Source organism: Rutidosis leptorrhynchoides, chromosome 2 (genome assembly GCF_046630445.1).
Source record: "Rutidosis leptorrhynchoides isolate AG116_Rl617_1_P2 chromosome 2, CSIRO_AGI_Rlap_v1, whole genome shotgun sequence".
Classification (NCBI taxonomy): Eukaryota; Viridiplantae; Streptophyta; class Magnoliopsida; order Asterales; family Asteraceae; genus Rutidosis; species Rutidosis leptorrhynchoides.
The window spans coordinates 430,440,606-430,467,601 of record NC_092334.1 but is presented as its reverse complement, the minus strand read 5'-3'; the positions used below and the strand labels follow the sequence as shown (position 1 = coordinate 430,467,601).

At 33.6% G+C, this 26,996-nt stretch overlaps 2 protein-coding genes and 1 long non-coding RNA gene across 3 annotated transcripts; 2 read left to right on the top strand and 1 right to left on the bottom strand.

The window, feature by feature from the left end:
* The first annotated feature begins 548 nt into the window (after positions 1-548).
* On the top strand, positions 549-5,523 carry LOC139892385 (PLASMODESMATA CALLOSE-BINDING PROTEIN 3-like). The gene is made up of 4 exons (XM_071875452.1): positions 549-658; positions 1,257-1,496; positions 1,590-1,623; positions 5,108-5,523. Exons 1-4 carry the CDS (start codon positions 607-609, stop codon positions 5,364-5,366), a joined length of 585 nt encoding a protein of 194 aa, XP_071731553.1. The 5' UTR covers positions 549-606; the 3' UTR covers positions 5,367-5,523.
* Positions 5,524-6,661: 1,138 nt separating this feature from the next.
* LOC139892384 (uncharacterized) lies at positions 6,662-9,107 on the top strand. The gene is made up of 3 exons (XR_011774059.1): positions 6,662-6,862; positions 8,520-8,571; positions 9,074-9,107. It is a non-coding gene; the product is annotated as an uncharacterized lncRNA (long non-coding RNA).
* Positions 9,108-16,621: 7,514 nt separating this feature from the next.
* LOC139892383 (uncharacterized) lies at positions 16,622-18,351 on the bottom strand. The gene is made up of 2 exons (XM_071875451.1): positions 18,226-18,351; positions 16,622-17,711 (listed from the first exon to the last, which is right to left on the bottom strand). The coding sequence occupies exon 2, from the start codon at positions 17,686-17,688 to the stop codon at positions 16,777-16,779; it is 912 nt and encodes a 303-aa protein (XP_071731552.1). The 5' UTR covers positions 17,689-17,711; positions 18,226-18,351; the 3' UTR covers positions 16,622-16,776.
* Positions 18,352-26,996: the final 8,645 nt, after the last annotated feature.

The following is a 26,996-nucleotide window of genomic DNA, read 5'->3' as shown; positions in this document are numbered from 1 at the left end:
GAGCCTAAAGTAAATTTCGGACATGATTTAAAACTCATGCAAATTTGATTTTACCATTTTCATGGCGTCTCAGTTTTATTTTTATTTTATTTTATTTTTTCAAAATTTTTTTCTTACTTATTAGCCGGAGGTCCACTCGGAAACAATCTCTCTATCCGCCGCATAGAGAGAGATGTCTTTCTCTACATTTGAGAGTGTTTTCACTCTGGGTGAAGAAATGATTTGTCTTTATTTTTGAATAGGAAAAGGATTAGCTACATCGCACCTCTTCCATACACCACTTATGTGATACTAGTATTTTGTTGTTGTATCATTTTATTTAAGAGGATGTGTAGCCTGGGGCAGATTGGGCAGATTGGGCAGATTCACAGTCAATTATCAACAATTGCTTTTCTAAGAGTTGGAATATCTAAATTCTGACTTATGTACAACTCATAATGCCTTATGTCCAACCATGCACTACATCTTTTCCTGGGCAAGACATATATTATCTTTTAACATAAAACCTCTTATTAAACACAACCTCCGATAGGCCATATCCATACTCTCACACTCTACTAGTATCTTTTTCCAGGCTTCTTGTTCTTTTGCATTCATCACACAACAATGGCTACTCTTGTTCTTCTTATACTTTTGTTCTTCATGGTTGCTCACTCCAGTAAGCATTTCTTTCATCTTCTTTTTCCGCATTTCAGAATTTTTTTTTTAAAAAGGATACTACCAATAAAAAAAAGTTTGAAATTTTTAAATCTATCTTATATTCTGTTTTACACACTCTAGAAGTTAACATCTAAGATGTCTTAATCCATAATCCATAATACCCATGAAAAAGCTAGCCCAATAAATCCAAAGAGCTAATGTTTTAGTAACTTGTACATTCTGAAGTAAAATGTGTACATTGCTATGGATTCTTGTGGTAACAACACATGTTAACTAAAAGATTCAAGACATTCCTTTTGCAGCATATTAGTTGATAGAAAAATCACATCTTTCTTTCTAGTCTTATGTTATATTATTTTTTTTATGCTACATTATACGATTATGCCGACTTTTCTTGATGCTACCTAGAGCAAGTTGTACCTCATGTCTTAAAATTTGTACATAGCTGGTTGATATATGCTTTTTCTGCCATTAATTACAAATGACCCATCAGTCAGAACAAAATTAATATAACTACTTGCACCTCATGCTTTAAAAGTTGTACATTACTACTACATTCAAATTAACTATTGGTTTTTGACTTTTTGTATGTATAGGTGCAACATGGTGTGTATGCAAGAAAGGTGGAAATGATAAGGTTCTACAAATGGCAATAGACTATGCTTGTGGTAATGGTGCAGACTGCACTCAAACACACCAAGGTGGCAGATGCTACAACCCAGACACAGTCATTGACCATTGCAACTATGCAGTCAACAGCTATTTTCAAAATAAGGGTCAGACCCCTGAGGCCTGTAATTTCAATGGTGCAGCCATGGTGGTCACTGCTGATCCAAGTTAGTATATAAACTTGTACCCAAACACCCCCTTTGTCTGCACACACATTTATGTTTAGTGTTTTTAAAATTTTTGTGTTTTTTTGTGTACAGGTTACAATGGGTGTTCATATCCATCTTCTGCTAGGTACTGTATTTTTATTAAACTTTTATGAATCTTTTAAGAATTTTTATTGATTTATTGATTTGTGAGTTTTTAAGTATGGAGTGTTTCAAGAATGTTCTTGTTTTTTTTTCTAGATGATGGCTTGTGTTTGAAATGGTTTTTTTTTTTGGGGGTTATTACTAGTAAAAGATACATAGTATTACTATTACTAATTACTATTACTATTACTAATATAACTAATAGGCAAAATTTGCCTTATTATTTATGCATAATACTATTTAATATTTCATTTTGCACACATACAACCTCCTAACTTTCATTAAAATACAAATCGAACTCCCCATTTTATAGTACTATTTAATATTTCATTTTTCACACACCCAACCCCCTAACTTTCATTAAAATACAAATCGAACCCCCCATTTTATATCTATATTCTAAAATATTATTTATCTCATCACTAACACTAAAAATATTGAATAATAAACTCACCACGCTACTACTGTGCTATTTTTTTTTTGTCTCAAACGATAAAAAACAACTTTCATAAAAGGAACAACCCTTCAATGCTACCAAAAGATGTCGAAAAATATTCTTTTTTACAAAATAGATTAACTAACTTTAAAAAAAAAAAACCCCGAACGCTAAAAGAACAACTTTCACAAAGGAACAACCCTTTAATGTTAGATGTCGAATTTTTTTTTTTTTTTTACAAAATAGACCAACACCTTTTTTTAATTCGCATTCAAAACGGAGATTCCGTCGCGAAGCGAGGGCTCCACAACCAGTTATACCTATATATCTAAAAGATATACAACAAAAGTTTAACTTTTTACAAATTGACCATACTTTTTACCACCCTTATCTTTATAATTTTCACAAATTTACCAAACACTTCTCACTTCTTATAATTTAACCACAAAACTTCTCATCCATTATAAATCCACCACATATTCTTTTCAATTTACTAACTCATCATCATCATCATTTTATTATTACTACTCACTATACTAAAACAACTACCAAAGTGATCAGCAACACTAAAACAACTACCAAAGTGATCAGCAACCCACACGTGCTTCGTCGGTCTTTACCTCACGCTTAAACAGTTGTACCCACAAGGGGTACTATTGCGCTACAGTAACTTCTTTTTTTTTGTCCCCAACAATAAAGAATCAACTTTCATAAAGGAAACAACCCTATACATCAACCAACTTTTTTTTTATCCTCAACGATAAAAGAATCAACTTTCATAAAAGGAACAACCCTTCAATGTTACTAAAAGATGTCGAATTTTTTTTTTTTTTTACAAAATAGATCAACCAATTTTTTTTTTAAAAACTCGAACGCTAAAAGAATCAACCTTTACAAAAGAAACAACCCTTCAACTTTAGATGTCGAAAAAAATTCTTTTTTACAAAATATATCAACATTTTTTTTTAAACTCGCATTCAAAATGGAGTCCGGCGCAAAGCGTGTACCACAACTAGTTGAAAACTATTTAGGTTTATTGTTGAAAACGTTTTGGGCTCCACAACTAGTTGAAAACTATTTAGGTTTATTGTTGAAAACGTTTTTTCGTTATTTTTGACAAAAATAAAAATAAAAAAATAAAAAGGTTTATTAGCCCGTAGCCATAGGAGCTTAGTAGAACTTGAGGGTCAGAATGCAAATTATTTGACCCCTACCGGTTTATCAGGGATATTCTATTATATTTGAATTTAGTATGACCCCTACCGGTTTATCAATACGAACATGAGGGTCAGAATGCAAATTATATGAATTTAGGAGTTTTTTTTGAAGTCTCGGCAATTTTTTTTTATATGTGTCAGAATAAAAAACAATGAGTGTCAGAATGCAAGGAGTTTCATTTCAAAGTAATTTTTTGGTGTTTTGTAGAGGTTAGTTACGAGGTTTTTATATTGTGTAAGTTGCGTTTGTGTCGTGCAATTAGTTAGTTGTTAGTTTAGTTTGGTGTTTGATTGGTTAGTTGTGATGCTTTGTTTATTGTCACGGTAGGTTCTGTCTAAGATAGCGGTTAGAATTTCGTTTTCTAATTTTGAGTCTTTCGTTTTCCGGTTGTATTAAATTTTCCGTTAGTATTGGATATTTTAGCAAAAAAAAAAAAAAAAAAAAAAAAAAAGTTACCAACATGTTAAGGGTACTTCTGACATGTACGGAGTAATTTTATACGTATGAGTTTCAAACATGAAAAAAAAAAAAAAAAAAAAATTGAAACAGAAAAGATGGTTCAAATGGGCCTACCACACTACATACGACAGCCTCAAGCCACACAAAACCTCTTTAATCATTCACTTTTTGACAAAATCTAGATTATGGGCCTTTATCATCTTTTGACTTATACCATAATGCTGTTGTTTTTAATGTCCATTTGCATTTTAACCATCTTCCCCTGTTACTTCAACTAGCATCACTTTTAGGTTGCACATTGTGCTTCTATAGTTGTACACACCAGCTGCAAAACTTAACTAATAGCCAACCCAACTCACAAAAAGCCAAACAATCTTTCATGAGTGTACTAATGTACCATTCTTTATGTTGGACCATCAAAATCATGACTTCCAACTTTGCAATAGAAACATCTTATCTTATCGTGTGTATAAAAAGTGTACATTACTTGTATCAATCTTTTTCCAATATTTGGATAATTTGTACTTTACAATACTTGCATTTAGACCAATTTTAACGCGGCGTCAGAGGGGTCCCGTCAGACGAGCTGGCGATAGGTGACGCCCCCTGACGCCTCTAGTGGGGCGTCACGCGTGGATTTGGGGCGTCAGTGAGTGTCAAAACGGAAAAAAAGGGAGTGTCACGGACACGTGTCAGGTGCTGATTGGTCCAAAAAACAAACCGTTGCGGCTAGAATCCCATTTTTTGAGTTTTTTTTTTTAATTTAGATTATATATATATTTATCTATATAAACCCATACACACTATCATTTTTAACACACCTAAACTCATTTTTAACACACCTAAATTTAAAAGGCGTTTTCGTATGCGGATTCAACTATTTCTCCGAATATCGCAAGGTAATTCTAATTTCATTAGTCATGATATTCCCGAGCATTTTAGATTTTTTAGGGAACGTTTCGATGCTATCGGTCGGCCGACTTTTAAAATCGTCTTATTAAATTTATGTAATAGTTAAATTTTATGTAATGGTTAAATTTTATGTAATGGTTAAATTTATGACTTTTTAATATTTTTATATGTATTTAATTATATGTAATATATTTTGTATTCATAATAATAAAAAAAGGAAAAATAAAAAATAAAACTGGTGGGACCTATTTGACACTGGAGGTGGCGTCGGGTTATTGAGTGTCAAATGCTGACATTGCCACGTCACAGGCAGATTGCACTTTTTGGCCAAAAAGTGAACAATCTGCCTGTGACATCACAGGCAGGGTTATTCATGGTCTTACATATTTACTTATTGTACTAACCAGCCGAAAATGATTGATTTGTTACAATGCGAATGTAGTGGCACCACTGTGACAAATGGCAACACGAAGGCACCGGGGTCCACGACTGTGACAACTGGCGGCACCACCACTAATCCATATGGCAACAACCCAACTAACACGGGCATATTAGGAGGTGGAATTGGCCCGGGTATGGGTCCGTCTGGAGCTGGTATTAACACGGATGTTAGCCATGGATTCATGTTATATCAAGAAAGGACCAGTTTTGGCTTGTTAGCTATCATGGGTTCAGCATTTGTAATGCTTTGGTTAGATTGATGTAAGGCAGTAGTACTATTATTATATAGGATTAGGGGAATGTTTAAAGACAAGGTTGTTTTTTGGATTTATTTTTCTATTGTCTAAATTGGAAAATTATTTGAGGGTTGGGTTAAGTTTATATTCCTTGTTTAATTAGTGATTAGTGTTAATGACTCATGTGGTATTATCTATTTTGAATTTTAATTACGGAGTATATCATATGAGATTAGTGTCGCTCTGATGTGGACCAACCACAATATCCGGTGGAATTTTAACAATGCTTTTTGAATGGGAATTGATTCGTACACCACCTCAATTTTGCCATACACCACCAAATAAATTATTTGGACATTTATACCCTTCATTTGTTGGTGTATGACAAATTTGATAGTGTAAAAGAAAAGGTAAAAATGTCTAAAGAATTAATTCGGTGGTGTATGGCAATTGAAGGGTGTACGGATCAACCATTTTTTGAATGGATATTGTTATTGTTATTGCTATGTCAGAAATAATTGGGTGGATAATTTTTTTTTTTCACCAGAATATGTTTTTGTTGTGGTTATGGACCTCAAAAGCATCTTGGTAATAATTTCATCCAATTTTTATTTTATATTATTGAAAAATAAGGAAAGTTGTGTTGGATTTCATGATTGTTAATTTGTTTGTTGTTTCAAAATATAGTATCAAAGTCTATTTGCTTTTAATAATTGAGTCGTCATATATAATCATAATTTTTTATTTTGACTAAAAAAAATTGTTAAATCTTTTTTATTGGTATGAGAACTGGATGGATCTTATGAGTATTTAAATTATTGGTATGCACACTTACCAGTTACCACACTATTTTTCTAATTTGGCCTACTGCTCAATTTGTAGCAGTAGAAAAAGCTTCATGTGAATAAGTATGCTCGTCCATATCCTCATATACCTGTATCAAAAGAAATGGGTCATACACTATACTCATCTTACAATGCTTGTAAAATCCTATTTGTATGACATCATGACATAATTTAAACCTTAGCTTAAAAAATATTTAAGGACACTTGGCACCTTCTAATGACCTAATGCTTACATCATCACTTGTAATTAAGTAATTAAAATTAAAATTAAAATTAAAATTAAAATTATACAAATTAAAAACATCAGGAGTAAATAGTCGAGAAATACTGAATTCTATTTAACCTAAACTGAAATACGGAACATAATACCATGTCGACTCTGCCTTCACTGGCTTTTATACCACGCGTGCTAGGGTTTCAACTCTGCACCACAACCTCGAGCTTGCACCACAACCTCGAGCTTTCAATCTTTGTGTGTGCCTATTCAGTTCAATTCTACATACCAATTCAAAAATCAAACACTAAAACATCAACAAAGAATAAGAACATTGCAATTAGGATTTGGAATAATCTTTTAGCTATGTTTTTTTTTTTCTCCTTTGCTCTTATGTTTCCTTCATGATTGTTCCAGGGCCAAATTGAAGAGCTTAATTCCTATGATTTCTTCTCTACCAGGTTTTTTTTACATCATTGCTCAAATATTTTGTTTTTTAAGCTTGACTATCTTTTTTCGCTTTATAATCGGTTTCATAAATTCGTTTTAAAAATCGGATTGATAAATACGCAGAACTTAATTTAGTGGATGATTTTCTGTACTGTTATTGCTTATTTGTTTTCTTATGGGGGTTTTCATTCTCAAATTTTGGTTTAATGTTTTTATAATAACAAATTACTGTTTTTGACTAATGGGTAAAAGCTGATAAGTAAGATGGAAGGTTTAAGCTTCTTCGAAGAAAATGCACCGAATGTGCTCGATGAAATGTCTTAAAGAAATATATAGTCATGGTACTCCTAAAATTTAAGTTAAATGTTTATTTAGTTTTTTGGTCGGGTGCGTCATTAAGCTCGTGGTACATGATCTAATCTGCAGATTGTCTTTTCGTAACAAATATACTTTGGACAAGCTCTGTAATCACTCATATTCATTTGATATATGCTCTAAACCTTCGATCTAAGCAATAATTTAAACCATTGAAATGTGTAGAGTTTGTGATTGAACTTAGGCCTCAAAAAGAGTAGAGATTTTATTTGCTCTCTCGATTCGGCTGAAAGCACAACCAAATTGAGCTTTTGCACAGTCATGTTGGGCTTCTGTTCAACTCAAGTCGGAACTCGAGCTTATAAATCAAGCTTGAAATATATTATAAGTGTATTCGCGGGGTTTTTGAAGGTATGTTTATCCATTTATATGCTATAATGTTTAAATTTTTTATAGTATTTGGCAGATTTATAAAGGCTTCAATATTAAAGATCAAAACATTAAAAATATCAATTTGGTAAAAGAGTCTATATCTGACCAGTTTTAACATGAGCTACAAAATTACCCATCTGGACACCATATCAATCTGACCCATGACCCAACATTATCCAGTGAACCCGTTTTGACACCTCGACTTTGAAAACCAACAACCTACACATAAGCGAACAATGCCGCATTTCCTATATGACCTGAAAAACAATCTACAAACACATAAGTTAGAACTTATATTGTAATATATGTAAGTTTTATGTAACTTACACCTGCATCAAATGAACCCATAAAGGACGCATACGCAAGTCATTAGCTTTAGCAAGTTGTTTCTGCCGTTGTAGTATCTTCATTTTCCAAAATGTACATTAAAACTCATACATGAACTTTGTAAGAACTAAGACCTATATGTTACATCTCTAAGACCTATTTGAACTTTGATATTCGTTATTGTTATTTCAATACAATGAAGTTCAATGGAGATACATACTTAACCTTGCTTCCATGTAAGTACACTCATTCTTTGGTTTCTTTGGTCAAGTAATTTTCTCATCTCTCTAATGATTTTCCTCATGTTCATTAGTTAAGGTTATGATTTTTATTTACTTTTTTTACAGTTGATCCTTCTTTTGTATGTTTGGTTTTGTAAATAAATGCATGATAAATTGATAAGTTATGTTATAGTTTTTCATATCGTTGAAGTCTTAGGTTATTTACATCATGGAACTTCAAAGTTCAGTATTTGATTTTCCAATAGTATTTCATAAGCATAAATCTTATGTGCGAATTTAACATGTCTTTGTTGCAATTTTTTACATCCAATTGAAATGTAAGCGTGTATACTAATTTTATTTCTACTTGCAGAAATTTAGGTTTGAGTGAATGAAGATTGAAATGACCACATTGATTTTTAAAGGTGTACTTGCATTATTAGTAGCTTTGTAGTTTCATTTATACTGAGTTTTTGATATTTTTGAAAGGTTACTTGAACCCATTACTACATTTTTGATATTTTAGGTTCAAGTAACATTTCATTTTTGATATTTTTGTAAGGTTCAAGTAACCATTCAAGTAAGGGTTCTTTAATGTTGATATTTATACCGAGTAACCTTACTTTTAGGTTTTTTTAAAAATATCATTTTTGAAAGGTTCAAGTAACCTTTCATTTTTGATATTTTTGAAAGGTTACTTGAACCCATTACTTCAATATTAAAGATCAAAACATTAATAAGTATCCGTGGGGGAGGAATGACTTCCCTTTTACTCTAGGGTAGAGGAAAGACTGTCTACATCTAACCTTCCCCATACTCTACTTTAGTGGAATTGGGTATTGTTGTTGTTGTGTTTAATTAAGTTTCATTCTGCACATGTCAATTTCATTGTTTCTTATTTCAATTCTGTTTTTTCTTCTTTGACAGCTTGATAGTTGAGTTCGAAAAAACCTAAAAGCGACGATTCTTGATGGATATTTAGAGCCAATCATGATTCTGTGTCAATATAGATCTGAAATGCTGATTTTAACCTATAGGTGTTTTATTCTTTAGGTTTGTTTTATTTTTCCATTTAACTTCTTTTTAATTAATTATGTTTTACATACTTCAGTTTTGTAATAAAGTTAAATCGATTTAACTTTTGTTATAATTTATAGTTTATTCATTGTATAAATTGTAGTTTTGTTGTTACAATAGAATCTGGAAAGCCAAGGAGGCTGCTGTTGCTGCTGCACAACTAACTTCTTGTGGTTATATTTATCGTTGTGGGACATCCAACATATTCATGAGGTCAAGTGGTCAAAGAAGTGAACCAGTATGAACATACATTGCCCAATGTTGAAGACGCTTTCATAATCGAAATCACATCTCCAAATAACTCAGCAACTTTAAGTGCGCTATCTTTTGAAAAACAAGTAACCGGAATGCCCGTAATTTCGATCCAAGCATAACGAAAAAACGAGGTCCCCAAGTCCAACATCGGGGAGATCACAACAAACTCATCGGAATGTGAGTTAATAATATTTTCATAGCTAGTGGAATCACTGCAATTAACAAGGCAACCAAAATGTCCAAGTTTGCTAATATGAGATTAAAAACTTGAAACTTTTGTATCCAAAATCCGTACAAGATCTACCAACAGGACTGTAAGCGAAAGCCTAGATGGCTGACCCACACTTTATATGGGCATTGAATCTGTTTTGCTACCTGCATGTTTATATTAGTAGTTGTATGCAAGAAGTGAGTTAATCTGCATGTTTATATTAGTAGTTGTATGCAAGAAGTGAGTTAATATGTTTGCAAGTTTTGCTACCTGCACTTTATCTTCGGTAGTAGTAATTTAAGACTGTTTTTGGATTCCTATTTTTAATTGTTGTTATTTTAAGTATTTGTTTAAACATTGTTGTTTTTTATTTCATATAACTTGATGAATTATGTTAGTTTATCTGTTGATTATATGTTGATTATATAACGTATCATTACAAATTTTTTTTTTAAAAAAGCCCGTGAATGCACGGGTCTTTGCACTAGTAAACTTCTATCAACTGAAACGGGTCAAACGCAAAGTATCTCAAGTTATTAGAAACTTTAGTTTCCACGGCCAAAAAAAAAAAAAAAACAAAAAACGAGTGATGTGTTATAATAATAATAATAATATAGATATGGATAGTCAATTTTGGTGTATACATATAGTCAATTTTGGTACACAAAGTATGTATTTTTATATTGAGATTTTAGGCTATAAATACTCATGAATGCAAGCATTAAACTTGCACCATTTCTCACACTTACAAAGTGTTTCTTTCTTTCTCTCCATTATCATCTTTGTTCTTACACTTCATTATTAGTATTCTAAATCAAGAATCAAATCACTAAAGGTAGTTATAAGCCTACTGAATTATAACATCAAGAATCAAACCACTAAAGGTAGTTATAAGCCTACTGAATTGTAACACGTTATCAGCACGATAATCTTAATACTAAATATGGTTGGCTCTGCCACCAAAATGATATATGGTCGGTTATACCACCAAAATGATATATGGTCGGTTATACCACCAAAATGATATATGGTCGGTTATACCACCAGAATGATATAGGTCGGTTATACCACCTGAAAAAATATATGGTCGACACTGTCGCCAAATTTTCATTTATGTTTACTAATATTTATATTTTTGTTATATAACATTTATTTATGATTGCTTACACATGGTCGACACTGTCACCTACTTATCATTTATGTTATATTAAATTTATGTTTAATGTTTATATACTTATGAATATAAATTGACTCTAATTTATCATGATGTTTGTTTTAATTTTTGATAATAGAAAATGTCGAATCTGGAAAAGCTTAAATTTACTCCTTTAGAATCAACTGGAAACAACTACATGCCATGGGTTATAAAAGTAAAAATGCATCTTAAATCAATGGGCATTCTTGAAACCATAAATGAAAACAACACTTGTTCTGAAAAAGAACAAGCTACGGCATGTTGCTTTATTCATCAACATATTGATGAATGCTTACAAAATAATTATGTGACTGTAGAAGATCCCCATGTTTTATGGGAAGGTCTCAAAAGCAGATTCAATAATCAAAGAGAAATTTTACTTCCAGCTGCAATGGAACAATGGAGAACATTAAGGTTCCAAGACTTTAAGAAAGTAAATGAACACAGCTCAGCTCTGTATAATACATGTTCACAACTTAAATTCTGTGGACATGAAATTAGTGATGCAGACATGATGGAGAAAACTTTCTCCACAATGAATGCTGCAAACATCACAGTGCAAAGAAATTTGAGAATGCTAAAGTTCAAAACATATCCTGAACTTAATTCATATCTCTTAGTTGCAGAGTAAAATGATGAGCTATTAATGAAAAATCAGCAATCCCGTCCTACTGGTACACTTGCAATCCCTGAAGCAAATACTGCAAATAATTATAAACAGGGACAAGGACGCGGGCAAGGTCGTGGTTATAATAACCATCACCATCATCATGCCAAAAGCCATAACTATGGTAGAAACCATCCTTATGGTAATGGTAATGGGCGTGGACGTGGTCGTGGTCGTGGCCGTGGTGGTCAAAGAAATAGTAATCCACGAAAATATAAATATCAACCACAAAACAAGCCCATTAAACAAGATGTTGAAGAAAATTCTTCTAAAAATTCTGAAGAATCTTGCTACAGATGTGGTAGAATGGGCCACTGGGCTAATACTTGCCGAACATCTAAACATCTTGTTAAGATGTATCAGGATTCGCTGAAAGGTAAAGAAAAGGAAGTAAATTTTGTGGATAATATTGATCCAACAGTCACTGAGAAACCATCTGATTTATATGAAGATTTCTTGAATGTTTAAGTTGTGTGTCTTTTGAAAAATAAACGATTTAATATCGTCTGTTTTTGTCATTATGTTTGCTAAATGTTTCAGTACTATCTATTTGCGTTTAAAATATTGTGTAATATTAATGTACTCACTATTTATTTCTTATATATGAAGTTCAATATGAATTTTGCTGGAATACAACATCAATCAAGTGGTGGAGATCTCTGTATAGCAGACAGTGGAACTACACACACTATACTTAAATCCGAGAAATATTTTATTGATCTAAAACCAACGGAAGGAACTATACATACAATATCAGGACCTGCTAACTTGATAAAAGGGATAGGAAAGGCAAATTTCATACTACCAAATGGTACAAAATTTTTAATAAATGATGCCTTATTTTCTCCCAAGTCAAGCAGAAATTTATTGAGTTTCTCCGACATATACCTTAACGGGTATGATTATCAGTCAGTGACAACAGAAAATGAGAAATATTTAAGTATCACTGACAAGAGTCATGTGGTTGAAAAACTGCCAAAACTTAGTTCTGGATTACATTATACACATATAAATGTACCAGAAATACATATGGTAGTTAACGAAAAATATATTGATCCTGGTGTATTCAGTTTATGGCATAACAGATTAGGCCATCCAGGATCAACAATGATGAAAAGGATTATTGAATGTACTCATGGACATCCACTAAAGGATAGAAAAATCCATCATGATACAATGGTTCCATGTACATCTTGCTCTCTTGGAAAATTGATAACTAGACCCTCACCACTTAAGGTTGAGAAAGAATCACCAATGTTTCTTGAAAGAATTCAAGGTGATATATGTGGACCAATTCATCCACCATGTGGACCATTTAGATATTTCATGGTTCTAATAGACGCATCTAGCAGATGGTCTCATGTTTGTCTGTTATCAAGCCGTAATGTGGCATTTGCAAAATTTCTTGCCCAAATTATTAAATTGAGAGCTCATTTTCCTGATTACACCATTAAAAGGGTGAGACTTGATAATGCTGGTGAATTTACATCTCAAGCATTTAATGACTATTGCATGTCTATAGGAATTGTTGTTGAACATTCTGTTGCTCATGTGCATACACAAAATGGTTTAGCCGAGTCATTGATTAAACGTTTACAGTTAATCGCTAGACCATTGATAATGAGAACAAAACTCCCTGTATCTATATGGGGTCATGCAATTTTACATGCTGCTGCATTGATTCGCATCAGACCAAGTGCAAGTCATAAATATTCCCCCCTACAACTTGCTTTTGGTCAAGAGCCAAATATTTCCCATCTTAGAACATTTGGTTGTGCAGTGTATGTTCCAATTGCGACACCACAACGTACAAAAATGGGTCCTCAAAGGAGGTTGGGAATATATGTTGGATATGAAACATCTTCAATATTAAGGTATATTGAACCTATGACAGGTGACGTTTTTACAGCACGTTTTGCTGATTGTCATTTTAATGAAACATTGTTCCCTAGATTAGGGGGAGAAATGAAAAATAAAGAAAATGATGTTTCATGGTGTGAACCTCAATTAAAGTATCTTGATCCTCGCACAAAAGAATGCGAGACAGAAGTTCAAAAGATAATGCATATACAAGAACTTGCAAATCAATTGCCTGATGCATTTACAGATACAAAAACGGTGACAAAATCATATATACCAGCAGTAAATACTCCAGCTCGAATTGAAATTCCAAAAGCTGGCAATAACGTCACTCATGAATCTTTGCCACGTCAGAAACGTGGAAGACCAATCGGTTCAAAGGATAAAAATCCTCGAAAAAGAAAATCAGCTGATAATGAAGTAAAAGAAAGTGTTCAAGAAGAACCACAAATCAGTACTCCTACTGCAGAGGAGATTGATGATGTCAATACAGAAATTGCAATCAATTATGCATATTCAAAAATATTATGGAACCGAAATGAAATGAAAAATCTTGATGAGAAATTTTCATTTAATGTTGCATATGACATCATGAATAATGATGATGATCCAGAACCAACATCTATGGTTGAATGTCAAAATAGACATGATTGGGCTCAATGGAAAGAAGCAATACGAGCTGAATTAGAATCACTCAATAAAAGAAAAGTTTTCGGATCCATCATTCTCACTCCTAAAGATGTGAAACCTGTAGGATACAGATGGATTTTTGTCCGAAAAAGAAATGAGAAAAATGAAGTTACAAGGTATAAAGCTAGACTTGTAGCTCAAGGTTTTTCTCAAAGACCGGGAATTGATTATGAAGAAACTTATTCTCCTGTTATGGATGCAATTACTTTTAGGTACTTAATCAGTCTGGCAGTTTCTAAAAATTTAGAAATGCATCTCATGGATGTTGTGACTGCTTATCTATATGGATCACTTGATAGTGATATATATATGAAGATACCTGAAGGATTTAAGGTACCAGAAGCATCAAATGCAAAACCCAAAGAAATGTATTCGATTAAATTACAAAGATCTTTATATGGGTTAAAACAATCGGGACGTATGTGGTATAACCGATTAAGTGATTACTTGATAAGCAAAGGGTATACAAATAATCTTACTTGCCCTTGTGTTTTCATTAAGAAAACAACATCCAGATATGTGATCATAGCTGTTTATGTTGATGATCTTAACATCATAGGTACAAATAAAGAGATCCATGAAGCCATTCAACTTCTAAAGAAAGAATTTGAAATGAAAGATCTCGGAAAAACCAAGTATTGCCTTGGTTTACAAATTGAGCATATGCCTAATGGTTTACTTGTACATCAAACAACATATACTGAAAAGATTTTGAAACGTTTCAATATGGACAAGGCAAAACCATTAAGTACTCCTATGGTTGTTAGATCACTCAATGTTGAAGCTGATCCATTTCGTCCATGTGAAGATCAAGAAGACATTCTTGGACCAGAAGTACCATATCTTAGTGCAATTGGAGCTCTTATGTATCTTACAAATTGTACAAGACCTGACATTTCTTTTGCAGTTAATTTGTTGGCAAGGTTCAGCTCTGCTCCTACCAAAAGACACTGGAATGGGATCAAACACATATTTCGATACCTTCGAGGAACTACTGATTTAGGATTATTTTATTCTAACGAATCAAAACAAGATTTGGTTGGTTATGCAGATGCAGGTTATTTATCTGATCCACATAAAGCTAAATCTCAAACTGGATATGTATTCCTAAATGGAGGTACTGCAATATCATGGCGTTCTCAAAAACAAACACTTGTTGCTACATCGTCAAATCATGCCGAAGTGATTGCATTACATGAAGCTACTCGAGAATGTTTTTGGTTGAGATCAATGACACAACTCATTACTGATTCTTGTGGACTAGAACGCGATAAAAGTCCAACAACTATCTATGAAGATAATGCAGCTTGCATAGCACAGATGAAAGAAGGGTATATCAAAAGTGACCGAACAAAACACATACCACCTAGATTCTTCTCATACACTCAAAATCTCATTAAGGACAACCAGATTGAAATGAGATATGTGCAATCTAGCAAAAACTCTGCTGATCTTTTCACGAAAGCACTTCCAACTGCTATTTTCAGAACACACGTTCATAACATTGGCATGAGACATGTTCAAAAGATGTAACAGCTGAAGCGATGTCTACTTGAGGGGGAGTCAACTCCATGCTGCACTCTTTTTCCCTTAGCTAAAGTTTTTTCCCACTGGGTTTTCTTTAGCAAGGTTTTTAACGAGGCAGTAATTTATAGTTGATCTTCAACAAAATAAAATTGCTATCCAAGGGGGAGTGTTATAATAATAATAATAATATAGATATGGATAGTCAATTTTGGTGTATACATATAGTCAATTTTGGTACACAAAGTATGTATTTTTATATTGAGATTTTAGGCTATAAATACTCATGAATGCAAGCATTAAACTTGCACCATTTCTCACACTTACAAAGTGTTTCTTTCTTTCTCTCCATTATCATCTTTGTTCTTACACTTCATTATTAGTATTCTAAATCAAGAATCAAATCACTAAAGGTAGTTATAAGCCTACTGAATTATAACATCAAGAATCAAACCACTAAAGGTAGTTATAAGCCTACTGAATTATAACATGATGATAATACTACTCGTATATGTTAAGACTAACTTATAGAATATTGAATATATGATAACAGGACAATACTTGTTTCTGGTGAAGTAAAAATATTTGTTTGGATCTAAAAGACTAAATGACACCCTTATTCAACCATGTTCTGTTCCCATTTGAACTGGTTAATTAAGGGATAAAAGCAAAAACGGAAAATATTTTGGCAAAAGGTTTAATCTGGCGGGGAAACCCTGACCCCGTGTGCCTTTGGCACCTATACCGCCCACCCAGTAAGGGCTAAGTATACCGTGTAAGACACCTCCCCCCAATACCCAACGAGAACTTGCAGGCCGAATATCGCCCCCGGAGGGATTCGAACCTGCACCCCATATTTGGCAAAGGGTATATTCTCGTGGGCCCAGGGTTCACAGGTGACTGGTACCACTGAAGCACTGATATTTTCATCAAACAAGAAATGTAAATTGCTCTTTGATATAGGACAGTTAATAATAAATCCAACATTTAACTATTATTAAATAGTAAATCATTGAATAAGTTACAAGGCTCTCTAATCCCACATTATTGTATATCATTTGATGTTCTACAGGAATTGGTGTCACATGCCTGTATTATTCAATCAGAAAAAAATACAACAAAACAATCTGTCTAAAAAAAAAAAGAACTCGTTAGTACACACCCCTCCAAGAATGCCATTTCAGTTTCAACTGAAACAACAATGGAGGTACACCCAAAATCCCTCGATTTAGCCTCGGGTCAAAAACATCAAACCCTACACGACTCAACGAATCCAAAACAACCTGCGAAGGCACAGCAGGCAAAAGTATCGATCTAGCCTCTTTCGGTACTGATTCAGCCAAGGCTCGAGCCTTCTGTAAATGAGCATTAGCCGTAGATGCCATATCAAAAACCGCATCACAAAGCTTCTCACGTGAATCTGTTCTTATCTCAAATCTATCTCCATGTTTAACTAACAAACCATGTTTTTCAGCCACACTAATCGGTACATAACAAAACTGATTGTTACGATTAGCATGATAAGGAAGGGATTTTATAAGCAAAAGAAGCCCACTTGCTTTACCAATATGTGAAGCCGCATGATCTGCAGCAGTCGAGTTTATACCACCTGCTTGAAGAGTCGAATACAAAATAGTCGAAGACGTATCTTCAGCGTATTTTTCCAATTCTTCAACTGTTCGATAAATATCGTCAGTGTCCCTTTGGGCGTCAGTTACACGGGCCTCAACGGATCGTTTCAACCAGCTCTTGTTAATTTTTTGTTCTGATATCACAGACGATAAAGCCTGTGCAGTCGGATGTTTAATTACTTTATTTTTGTATATCTTGTCAATGGCATCTTGCCACCAAAGAAGACGCATCAAACCAATTTTGGGGTCAGAAGCAACGTCCATTGCTCTCGATGTTTCAACATTGAACGCACGAAGAGCAAAACCGGCGCGACGCATAGTTGCAGGTAGTTCAAGTAAGCAGAGGTAGTGATGGTAGTCATAGTTTCTGACTTGTTGTACACAGTGGGAAAATGCAGCTTTTAAGCTGCTAGATGTTGTTACACCACTCATTCGAACTCGATTTCAGTTATCAACTGAAAAAGCATGTAACTTTCTTTAGTATATTATACAAACCATATACCCTAGATATGGTATATGCATCAACTTAAAGAGTGTTTTCAATTGCCAATCCAAGTAATTGGTGCTTATTCTTCCATCAGATAATAAATAGATAATCATTAATAAATTTTAAACGGTCTTAAGAAAACCGTTTATCTACTTATTACGGAGTATATATAATAATAATAATAATAATTCATATTCATATTCATATTCATATTCATATTCATATTCATATTCATATTCATATTCATATTGCTTAAAAATACAGATATAAGTTTAAATCTTGTTTTATTGCAAAATCATCAATGATCATATAAATCACCACTTTTTACAGAGGTAAGGGTTACAATGACAGATAATTCTATTACTACATAACTGACATTAAAATAAAACCCTAAATACACAATCACAGGCTCTGAAAGACAGTTACTAATACGCGTGGCAGATGACTAAAATAGAAATCAACTGAGAAATTGAGAATAATACCGTGAGAAGTGAAGATATGTAACCGGAAGTGTTCGGTGAATCCAACGCCGCCGGCGAGATATTGGGAGAAAATGATGGTCTGAGGTCGGTTGCGTGTGGTGGCCACGTGACCCTAAATTGGTCCGCTCATGTAGTTTGGCACAAGAAGTTGCATTTCAACCCGTCCAGGCTTCAGATGTACATATCTAGATTTTTATTTTTTAAATAGTTGTTTTTTATATGATTTACAAAAATAGTAATCTGGAATTTTTTTTTCGAAAGACAATAATTTTATAAATAAAAATAAGACTAGCAAGAAGCTAGTATAGTTACAACAATCCTAAATAACTTCAACAAACACGATTCCACAACTCTACCGATCACGGAAAAAAATAACAAATATGGCTACAATCTAAACATTCTAAGCTTATACTCGCCGCCCAAATCAACACCACACCACACCACATAATGGCAACACTAGTTAGAACATGAGAATTGATGAAAAACTACCACAACCAACACCACGAAATTGAGATAAAACCCGTCGATCACACAATCTAACCAAGTGGTGGTATAGCGAAATGTAGAAATATTAGCGGAGAAAGAAACTATGAATACAAAACTATAACCAATATCCACGACTTGAATCCCTGCCATAAAAAGTGAATCAACGAGAACCACGATCATGAAATCACCTCGAAACCTAACCCGAAGCCACAAATCTAATATCTCGACCATAAACCTCAAAAAACAATGTTCATGAACCTTGAATATAGCCATAACAATCTTGCATCTCGATCCCGATCACCCTTTACACTGAAGCTACTATCCAAGATCATATAATCAGGCAAAATATGTAAGTCACATCTCCATTTAATTGCCACAAGTTGAAAGAACACGATGAGAATATGATGGTAACCATCGCAACATAAAAAACCAACCGAAAACACCCAAAAACAACTCGAAACTACCCGCAAGCAACCTAAAACTACCCAAAAGCAACCCGAAATTAACCGAATCTAACCCGAAATTACCCGAAAGCAACCCGAAATTACCCGAAACTACCCGAAAACATCCGAATATACTCGAAACTGGAATGAGAACCACTCACGAAACCTGATGGGACTAGTCAATCGATTATTGTAGCTTACAAACTTGTACTTGAGAGGATAGTTACCAGATAAGTACGGAGTACTTTAGACATCCTTTTAGTAGCTTCATACTTTAATTTATGGGGCTACTAGATTGATTTCACTATCACTTTAAACTACCCGAAAACATCTGATAGAAAACATGAGGACGGTTGAGATATTATCACCACGAATTAAGACCACTGTAACACCCAAAGCTCAAGAAACAATAGACCCGAACTACAAGAAACAGATGAAGGGTAAATGAGAGAGGTCCTCCGGACCGCCGGCAAAAACCGACAGCCGGAAATTAAATTATAAATCTAGTATAACCCGTCTACGGAAGCCCGATTTGTATACATGTCGAATTCAGTCAACAAAAAGTGCATTTTTCTGACATATTGAATCCCAGTCAAGAAATCGGCATTGGAATGTTGGTTTTCTATAACCCTAAAATGCACTTTTGCACTTCTGCAACCTTAAAAATGACATATCAAAACCGGCCTTCCCAAAGTCGATTTTGATGAAACCCTAAATTCTCACATTTGTTATTTAAATAATGTTTTCGGGATTCTGTTAATTATGTAACGTTTTTAGTTTATGTAACCGCTAATTATGTATTTTGTTTTTTTTAAACAATGTAACCGTATTTATGTTTATTAATAGAAGTGTTGGGTATTGTGTAAGCAGGCTACATGTATAAAGTTGATGATATGGAATGCCATTGTGATATTACCTCTTTTCTTTATTAACTTGTAAAAATAATTATTTTTATCTGAAGTATATTACGGATAATAGTAAAACGAGGTAAAATAGTTATCTTTTTATGAAATTTGCCCTAAAATTTATTTGAAAATATTATTGAAAGACAATATAAAATAATGGAGATCTATCAAAACTGAATTTAGAAATATAACTTCCCCTTTCGATTAGAGAGCTCCCAATCATGACAAGCTTCCTTACTACGACTAGCTGTCACATCAACACTTCTTTACTAGAAACAACTCAGTACCAAACATTCTCAATCATGACATACTCCCTTAAATAAATTGAGACCCACTTTATTATTTAATTAAACAAGTTACAAGCATTTAGGCTAATAGTACAAGTATTATAAACATACTAGTTTTATAAGTTCATGTGTTGCACGACATTTGTTTAAATTAGTAGCTGATAACGTTAATATTGATACTTATTAAATGTATAAAACAATCACAATAAAAAAAAGGAATTGATATTTCCACATTTAATTTTTATAGATCCACTATTATTTCGTGAAACTCCCAAAATGCCCTTATACAAATAACTTAAATTATTCAATTTAACCTTCTTTCTTTTACGTACAGTACGTATTTAATTGGGCTAGGTATGTGGGGTTACGTCAAAAGAAAAAGAAGACAAATGACTTTGTCTCTCTCTTTAGATTTCATGGACTATCTGTTCAACCTCAAAACTTAAAAAGGACAAATGACTTTGTCTCTCTCTTGAATACTTGGGATTTAGAAGTCACCACCTATACCAATAAACCTGTTGCGTTTTTCCAAACTTTAGAATACAAGTTTCTCCGACAACCGCCGCCAAACACGCCGTCACGCGCCACCATTCAGGTCACCGATGTATTTTCCGGCTACTATTTTCATTGTTTTGTTCAAGTTGTATTGTTGTGTGTTGTCTGTTTCAGTACAAGGTTCAGTATTGAGGGGTTTTTTCCGAACAAGAAACATCGCAACTCGCCTTTTGCTGTCGATTGCCGCCATGAGCCCCACTGGCCGTCGGAATAATTTTTTTCCAAGCTTTTATCTATTTTCCGGTTACTCGTTACTTTTTTTTTGCATCTTCGTTTACCGGAATAGCATGAATTTCGGTTAAGTACAAATTATTGATTTTCAATAGTTGGCTCTTTGATAAATTACAACCAGGCATGCGAATGATTCAAGAACATTGGCTTCTAATTGTGGATTTTTTTGTTATTTATTTAAGTTATGATTTGCTTTTTTTAATTATTTTGGTACTCGAAGAACCTAAAGAATTGAATGGTACTCGAAGAATCTAAAGAATTGAAGGAATGAACAAATAGAAAAAAAAATGGCTAAAGATTAAATTGAATAAACAGAATGTTTTATGATAGTGATGGTGATGGTGATGGTGATGGTGATGGTGATGGCAAGGGTATTTTAGAAAGAAACCTCTAATATTGTTGGGTGTAGTAAAAAGAGGTTTGGAAATATCATCACCCTAAAAAAAAATCCTTTATTACTAATAATATTTGTATCGAAAATATTAGTATTGAATAATAAGACATATATTATAAGCTCGTTCGTTGAAATCATTTTAACTTAATTAACATATAATCGATAGAATACGAAACATAGGCCTAAAAAGTTAGTTTAAAATTAACCGTAAAGAATAATATTTTATGTACATATCTAATTGTATTCGTTTTTAGTACAAACTAGTTGTGGAGCCCTCACTTCGCGCCGGGGGCTCCGTTTTGTGAAAAAAAAGTTAAAAAAAGAATTTTTTTCGCCAAGTCTTGATCTATTTTGTAAAAAAGAATTTTTTTCGACATAACATTGAAGGGTTGTTCCTTTTGTGAAAGTTGCTTCTTTTAGCGTTCGGGTTTTATTTAAAAAAAAAAGTTAGTAAAGTGGGGGTTCGATTTGTATTTTAATAAAAGTTAGTGGGTTAAGTTTGTGAAATTTGAAAAAACTTTACGTATAAAGTGGGGGTTCGATTTGTATTTTAATAAAAGTTAGGGGGTTAAGTTTGTGAAAATTGAATATTAGTAAAAAAAAAAATTTTAGTAAAGTGGGGGTTCGATTTGTATTTTAATAAAAGTTAGGGGGTTAACCTTGTGAAATTTGGGGAAAAATATACGTATAAAGTGGGGGGTTCGATTTGTATTTTAATGAAAGTTAAGGGTTTAAGTTTGCGAAAAGTGAAAAAATGAATAGTACTATTCATTTCCACTTTAACTTTTAGATATAGGTAAAGTTAGGGGTTAAGTTTGTGAAAATTGAATATTAGTAAAAAAAAAGTTAGTAAAGTGAGAGTTCGATTTGTATTTTAATAAAAGTTATGGGGTTAAGCTTGTGAAATTTGGAAAAAATATACGTATAAAGTGGAGGGTTCGATTTGTATTTTAATGAAAGTTAAAGGTTTAAGTTTGCGAAAAATGGAAAGATGAATAGTACTATTCATTTCCACTTTACCTTTTAGATATAGGTAAAAAAAAAGTTATGGGGTTAAGCTTGTGAAATTTGGGAAAAATATACGTATAAAGTGGGGGGTTCGATTTGTATTTTAATGAAAGTTAAAGGTTTAAGTTTGCGAAAAATAGAAAGATGAATAGTACTATTCATTTCCACTTTACCTTTTAAATATAAGTATATAATTAATTTCACTATGTCAAAATCTAAAATGAGTCCGAACAAACATACATCTATATACCTAAATATCTATAAGAATTATCAAATAACCATTTTAATTTCCAATGACAAACATGAGCCCCTACATTTATATAATATTCTATATTCTATAAATATTATATTAACGTAATATTTAAATTTCCAATGACAAACATGAAGTTTCCACGCAGCGTAAATGGAGCTGAAGCTTCATCATCAGTTTTAGGAAAACGTCGTCGTGTTGGTTTGGTGTACGATGAACGCATGTGCACGCATTCTTTACCTTCTAAACGCGAAATCCATCCCGAAAATCCCGATCGTATTCGCGCCATTTGGAACAAACTCACGTCGGCTGGTATTCCTAAAAGGTGAGTTACTACTTTTTTTATACATCAACCGTTCTCTAAATTTTGTTTATTACTATTGAAAATTAGTAGACAGATTCTGCTAATCTAGTAGTTCATTGTTTGGGTTTTACATAAATAGCCCTCGGGGTTAGGGTTTTGATAAGGATGTTTAACTTAGAGTTATGTATATCATTTTTGGTTACCAATAGTTTGGTCAGCTAATGAGCTAATCTAAATCTAGTGTACATTAGTTAATTGAAAGAAATTTAATTTGATTTTTTTAGGCAGAAATTGAATATGTATTTACCGTAAAATGAGTCGATGAAAACATTTGGTATAATAATTGGGCGATGAGATGAAACCTTATTTGTGTCAACATATTCTTTATGTATTAATTAATAAATTTAAAATGTACCTTGAATGCTATATATATTATTCCAGATGTGTGGTTTTTAATGCGAAAGAAGTGGAAGACAAATATGTAGCTGCAGTGCATACCAATCGCCATATTAAGCTGATCAAGACTATTAGTTCCACTAAGCGAGCCTCAAAAAGAAACAGTGCATATCAAATCGTTAATTACTTTGGCATGATGAAATTACAAACTTAGGGATGTTCCCTAAATCTGACAAAAAGGTAGAAGGTTTTCCCTGTTCGGCCTACCCGAGAGGGCGAGATCTGACCCATACTCCGATGTACGCAGCCCAGCAGGATTACTCTCTGGCTGTTTCCAATCCTTCCTTGGCCAGCACAAAATATTCGTCCTCTACAAGATTCGAACCTGTGACCTCTTGCAAGGAACTCAGGGCCCCAACCAGTGAGCTATCTTGTGTGATGGTTCTAACCCGTTCTTAAATAGGAACTATCTAACAAATGCTATATCAGGACTTACCAAATACATACAATAGTACAATACTGTGTTACATATAGTAAAAATAAGTATGCTGTCATCATCCTTTTACAAATTTATCCAGTAAAGAATATCTCCATCTCCATTCTCCATTTTGAGAAAAAGAAAATTAATAAAAAGCATATGTAAAGCTAAATGTTTAATTAAAATCTTCAGGTGACACTTTTATTTTAGTAATCATAACTATAAACTGATTCAATAAATCAAACAATAATTTGTCTTTTCCTATCATTTGAAGATACTAACAATAATGTACAGTAACATGTATCTCAAAACTTATTCTGTATGGGTAATATATGGGTTTAAATACATGTATATATGCAGGCATGATAATGGAGAATTCTATCCTGGTGGTGATGATGGTTCACACATGATGATGGGTGAGGGCCCAGGTTTAGGGTATAACATTAATGTGCCCTGGGAAACTGGTCAGCGTGGGGACGCCTATTATCTTGCAGTATGGGACCATATACTGATCCCGGTTGCAAAAGAGTTTAACCCTGACATAATTCTAATTTCAGCCGGATTTGATGCAGGTCAGCTCTGCTTACTATCAGTATATATACATATGTGTTATATACATAATCTTTTCAACAAGATTACTACTACTACTTAGCATTTACCAATTGATGTTTTTTCAACAAAATGTTAGTCAAATACACACTACTGATAACTTTAGTCAACCTAATTTTCATTTTGGTAACATTCGTTCATGGGGAATATTAAATATTTTTTTAATCCAATATTCATTCCGTCGATGTTATACTCTTCTAGGAAAGATTAATCAAGGAAGCTTAACATTTGTACCATCAGTTTTGATTCAAATTTATTGATTTTTTTTTTTTTTTTTTTTTTTTTTACGTTTTCCGAAAATTGTGACCTTGTCAAGCATGTTATTGCTTCCCCTTCCCCATAATTGTGCTTTGCGGTTGATCTCCCTACATATATGTATGTGGTCCGGTTCATATATGATAATTATCAATGTAAAACAATGTGTCTAAATATTATTATCTATTCTTGAATAAATCTGTGAAGTGTGTTCTTAAGCAGCTGCTGGTGATCCTCTAGGAGGCTGCTGTGTTACGCCACATGGTTATTCTATAATGTTGAAAAAGGTTAGCATCTAAGATGATTGTCTTTCTATTAGGTGTGATTGATATTGCATTGACTTAAAGTTAGCAGGAAAAAATTGAATAGATAATTTAATGGGAATTTTATTGCTTGGTGCATTGTTTAGTTAATGGTGTTTAGCAAGGGAAAGATTGTTATGGCGTTAGGAGGAGGATACAATCTCAACTCGTTAGCAGATTCGGTACTTGCTTGTGTGGAAGTATTACTAGAAGTGAAACCTATTGTTGAATCGATGGAGGTTTATCCAAATGAATCCACATGGCGAGTTATCAAGGCGGTGAGATCATGTATCCAATAATCTTGTAATGTTATTTACAGAGGAGATAATTATCCAAAATTTATGTTTTTCTGAAGTGTTGGAATTTATAAAATGATCTTGTGCAAAAATTTGTTTATTATATTTAAGGCACAAGTTACATTTGTGCAGGTTAGTGAGCAGTTTAATGCATATTGGCCAATAAACTTCCACCAAGTTGCTGAAAATTCAACTCTCATCACTGCCCATGGCAAGACTGCTGACAATGATGAAACTACCCTCTTAAAAATTTCGCTAAAAGGTAACGAAGAAAGCTATAATCTTTAATGGAAAAAGCTTATGAGTCAAATTCAACACACAACTAAAAAAAAAAAAAACACCTTTCGCCAAAGACTCGATGATGAAAAACCTTTTGTATAATGATCAAGCGTAATTCAAGTGTATGACTTCACCGTTGCAACGCCCCTTGGGGCCGGAAAGCGCATAAGACCATGAATGGTTGATGTTATAGATCTAAATTTTCGAAGAGAACGATGACATTAATTGCCGTTACCCATCTGACAACATAGAATTCAATTACTTCACTTCTTTGCAAAGGAAATTTATTATTTTCACATTGACTTTCCCCAATTGTTCAATTGTTGATCCTTCGAACCTGCACTTGGCGCATTTGACTACCTCACATGCTTTTCAACAAAACCTAGAAGGGTTAGCAGGAAATGTTTTGATCAAGCATATTTTCACATGGTTAGGGTGAACCTACGCTTGAGTGCAATAACAGGGTTTAAGGACAAAAGACGTTCGAACCTCCGACGATAGTCGTGGATAGCCCGCATCGGAACCAATATGATTCCGGTAGGGTGGTCGATCGTTGTCGGTACTATTTTCCGTCTAGCGGCTAAAAGGTACCAGTACAATACTAGTAGAACTGCCTAACGTGGAGAGATGTATTGCCGACTGATGTTTGCCCTTGGGAAAGAATCCCTGCAGACCCGGAACACAGATGAGATATCCGTGGGGTGGCCTTATCAGTCTTTGGACCAAGCTGAGAGTGGTCCGTTTAGCGTTCTGTTGCTAAGCGGTGAAGTTCTAGAGTGAGAAAGTACTGTGTGAGAGAGAAAGTGTACTCTCTGACTAAACTTAACTGTTTAATGTGGTGACCCAGGGGGTTTATTTATAGGCGTAGAATATCCGAAATTCCCGGAAACACGTGTTAGATGCGCTGATTAATTTGGTTATGTGAAATATCCGGGACTGACTTTGGCGTGGGTTGACTTGGCTGCGTACTGCTCACGCGCCTAATCAAGGGCTTAAGCATAGAAGTTGCCTACAGGGCTTACGCATGACGCTGGGCGGCATGGCTGAGCGCTGGACGAATATTAACAAAAACTGCTACAATTGCTATCTTTTATGTTTTTCGATCCTTTCTTTTGTATAAAAACGATGCTTTTATGCGTGTATCCTCTAGGATACACCATTAAGTCCCCCAGTTTAATGTCTTTATTTTTTGTAAAAGATAGTCATTAAACTAAAAAATAAAAAGTGCCTTTTTCCTCGAGAACATAAATCTGCCATAACCGTCTGTATCTTTGCGTTGTCAGTTACCTTTTT

Excerpts from the sequence above, each read along its gene's own strand:
- LOC139892385 (XM_071875452.1), top strand. The coding sequence starts at position 607 with ATGGCTACTCTTGTTCTTCTTATACTTTTGTTCTTCATGGTTGCTCAC. Across the intron at positions 659-1,256 it reads CTTCATGGTTGCTCACTCCA|GTGCAACATGGTGTGTATGC; the intron begins GTAAGCATTTCT and ends TTGTATGTATAG. Across the intron at positions 1,497-1,589 it reads GGTGGTCACTGCTGATCCAA|GTTACAATGGGTGTTCATAT; the intron begins GTTAGTATATAA and ends TTTTGTGTACAG.
- LOC139892383 (XM_071875451.1), bottom strand. The coding sequence starts at position 17,688 with ATGAGTGGTGTAACAACATCTAGCAGCTTAAAAGCTGCATTTTCCCAC.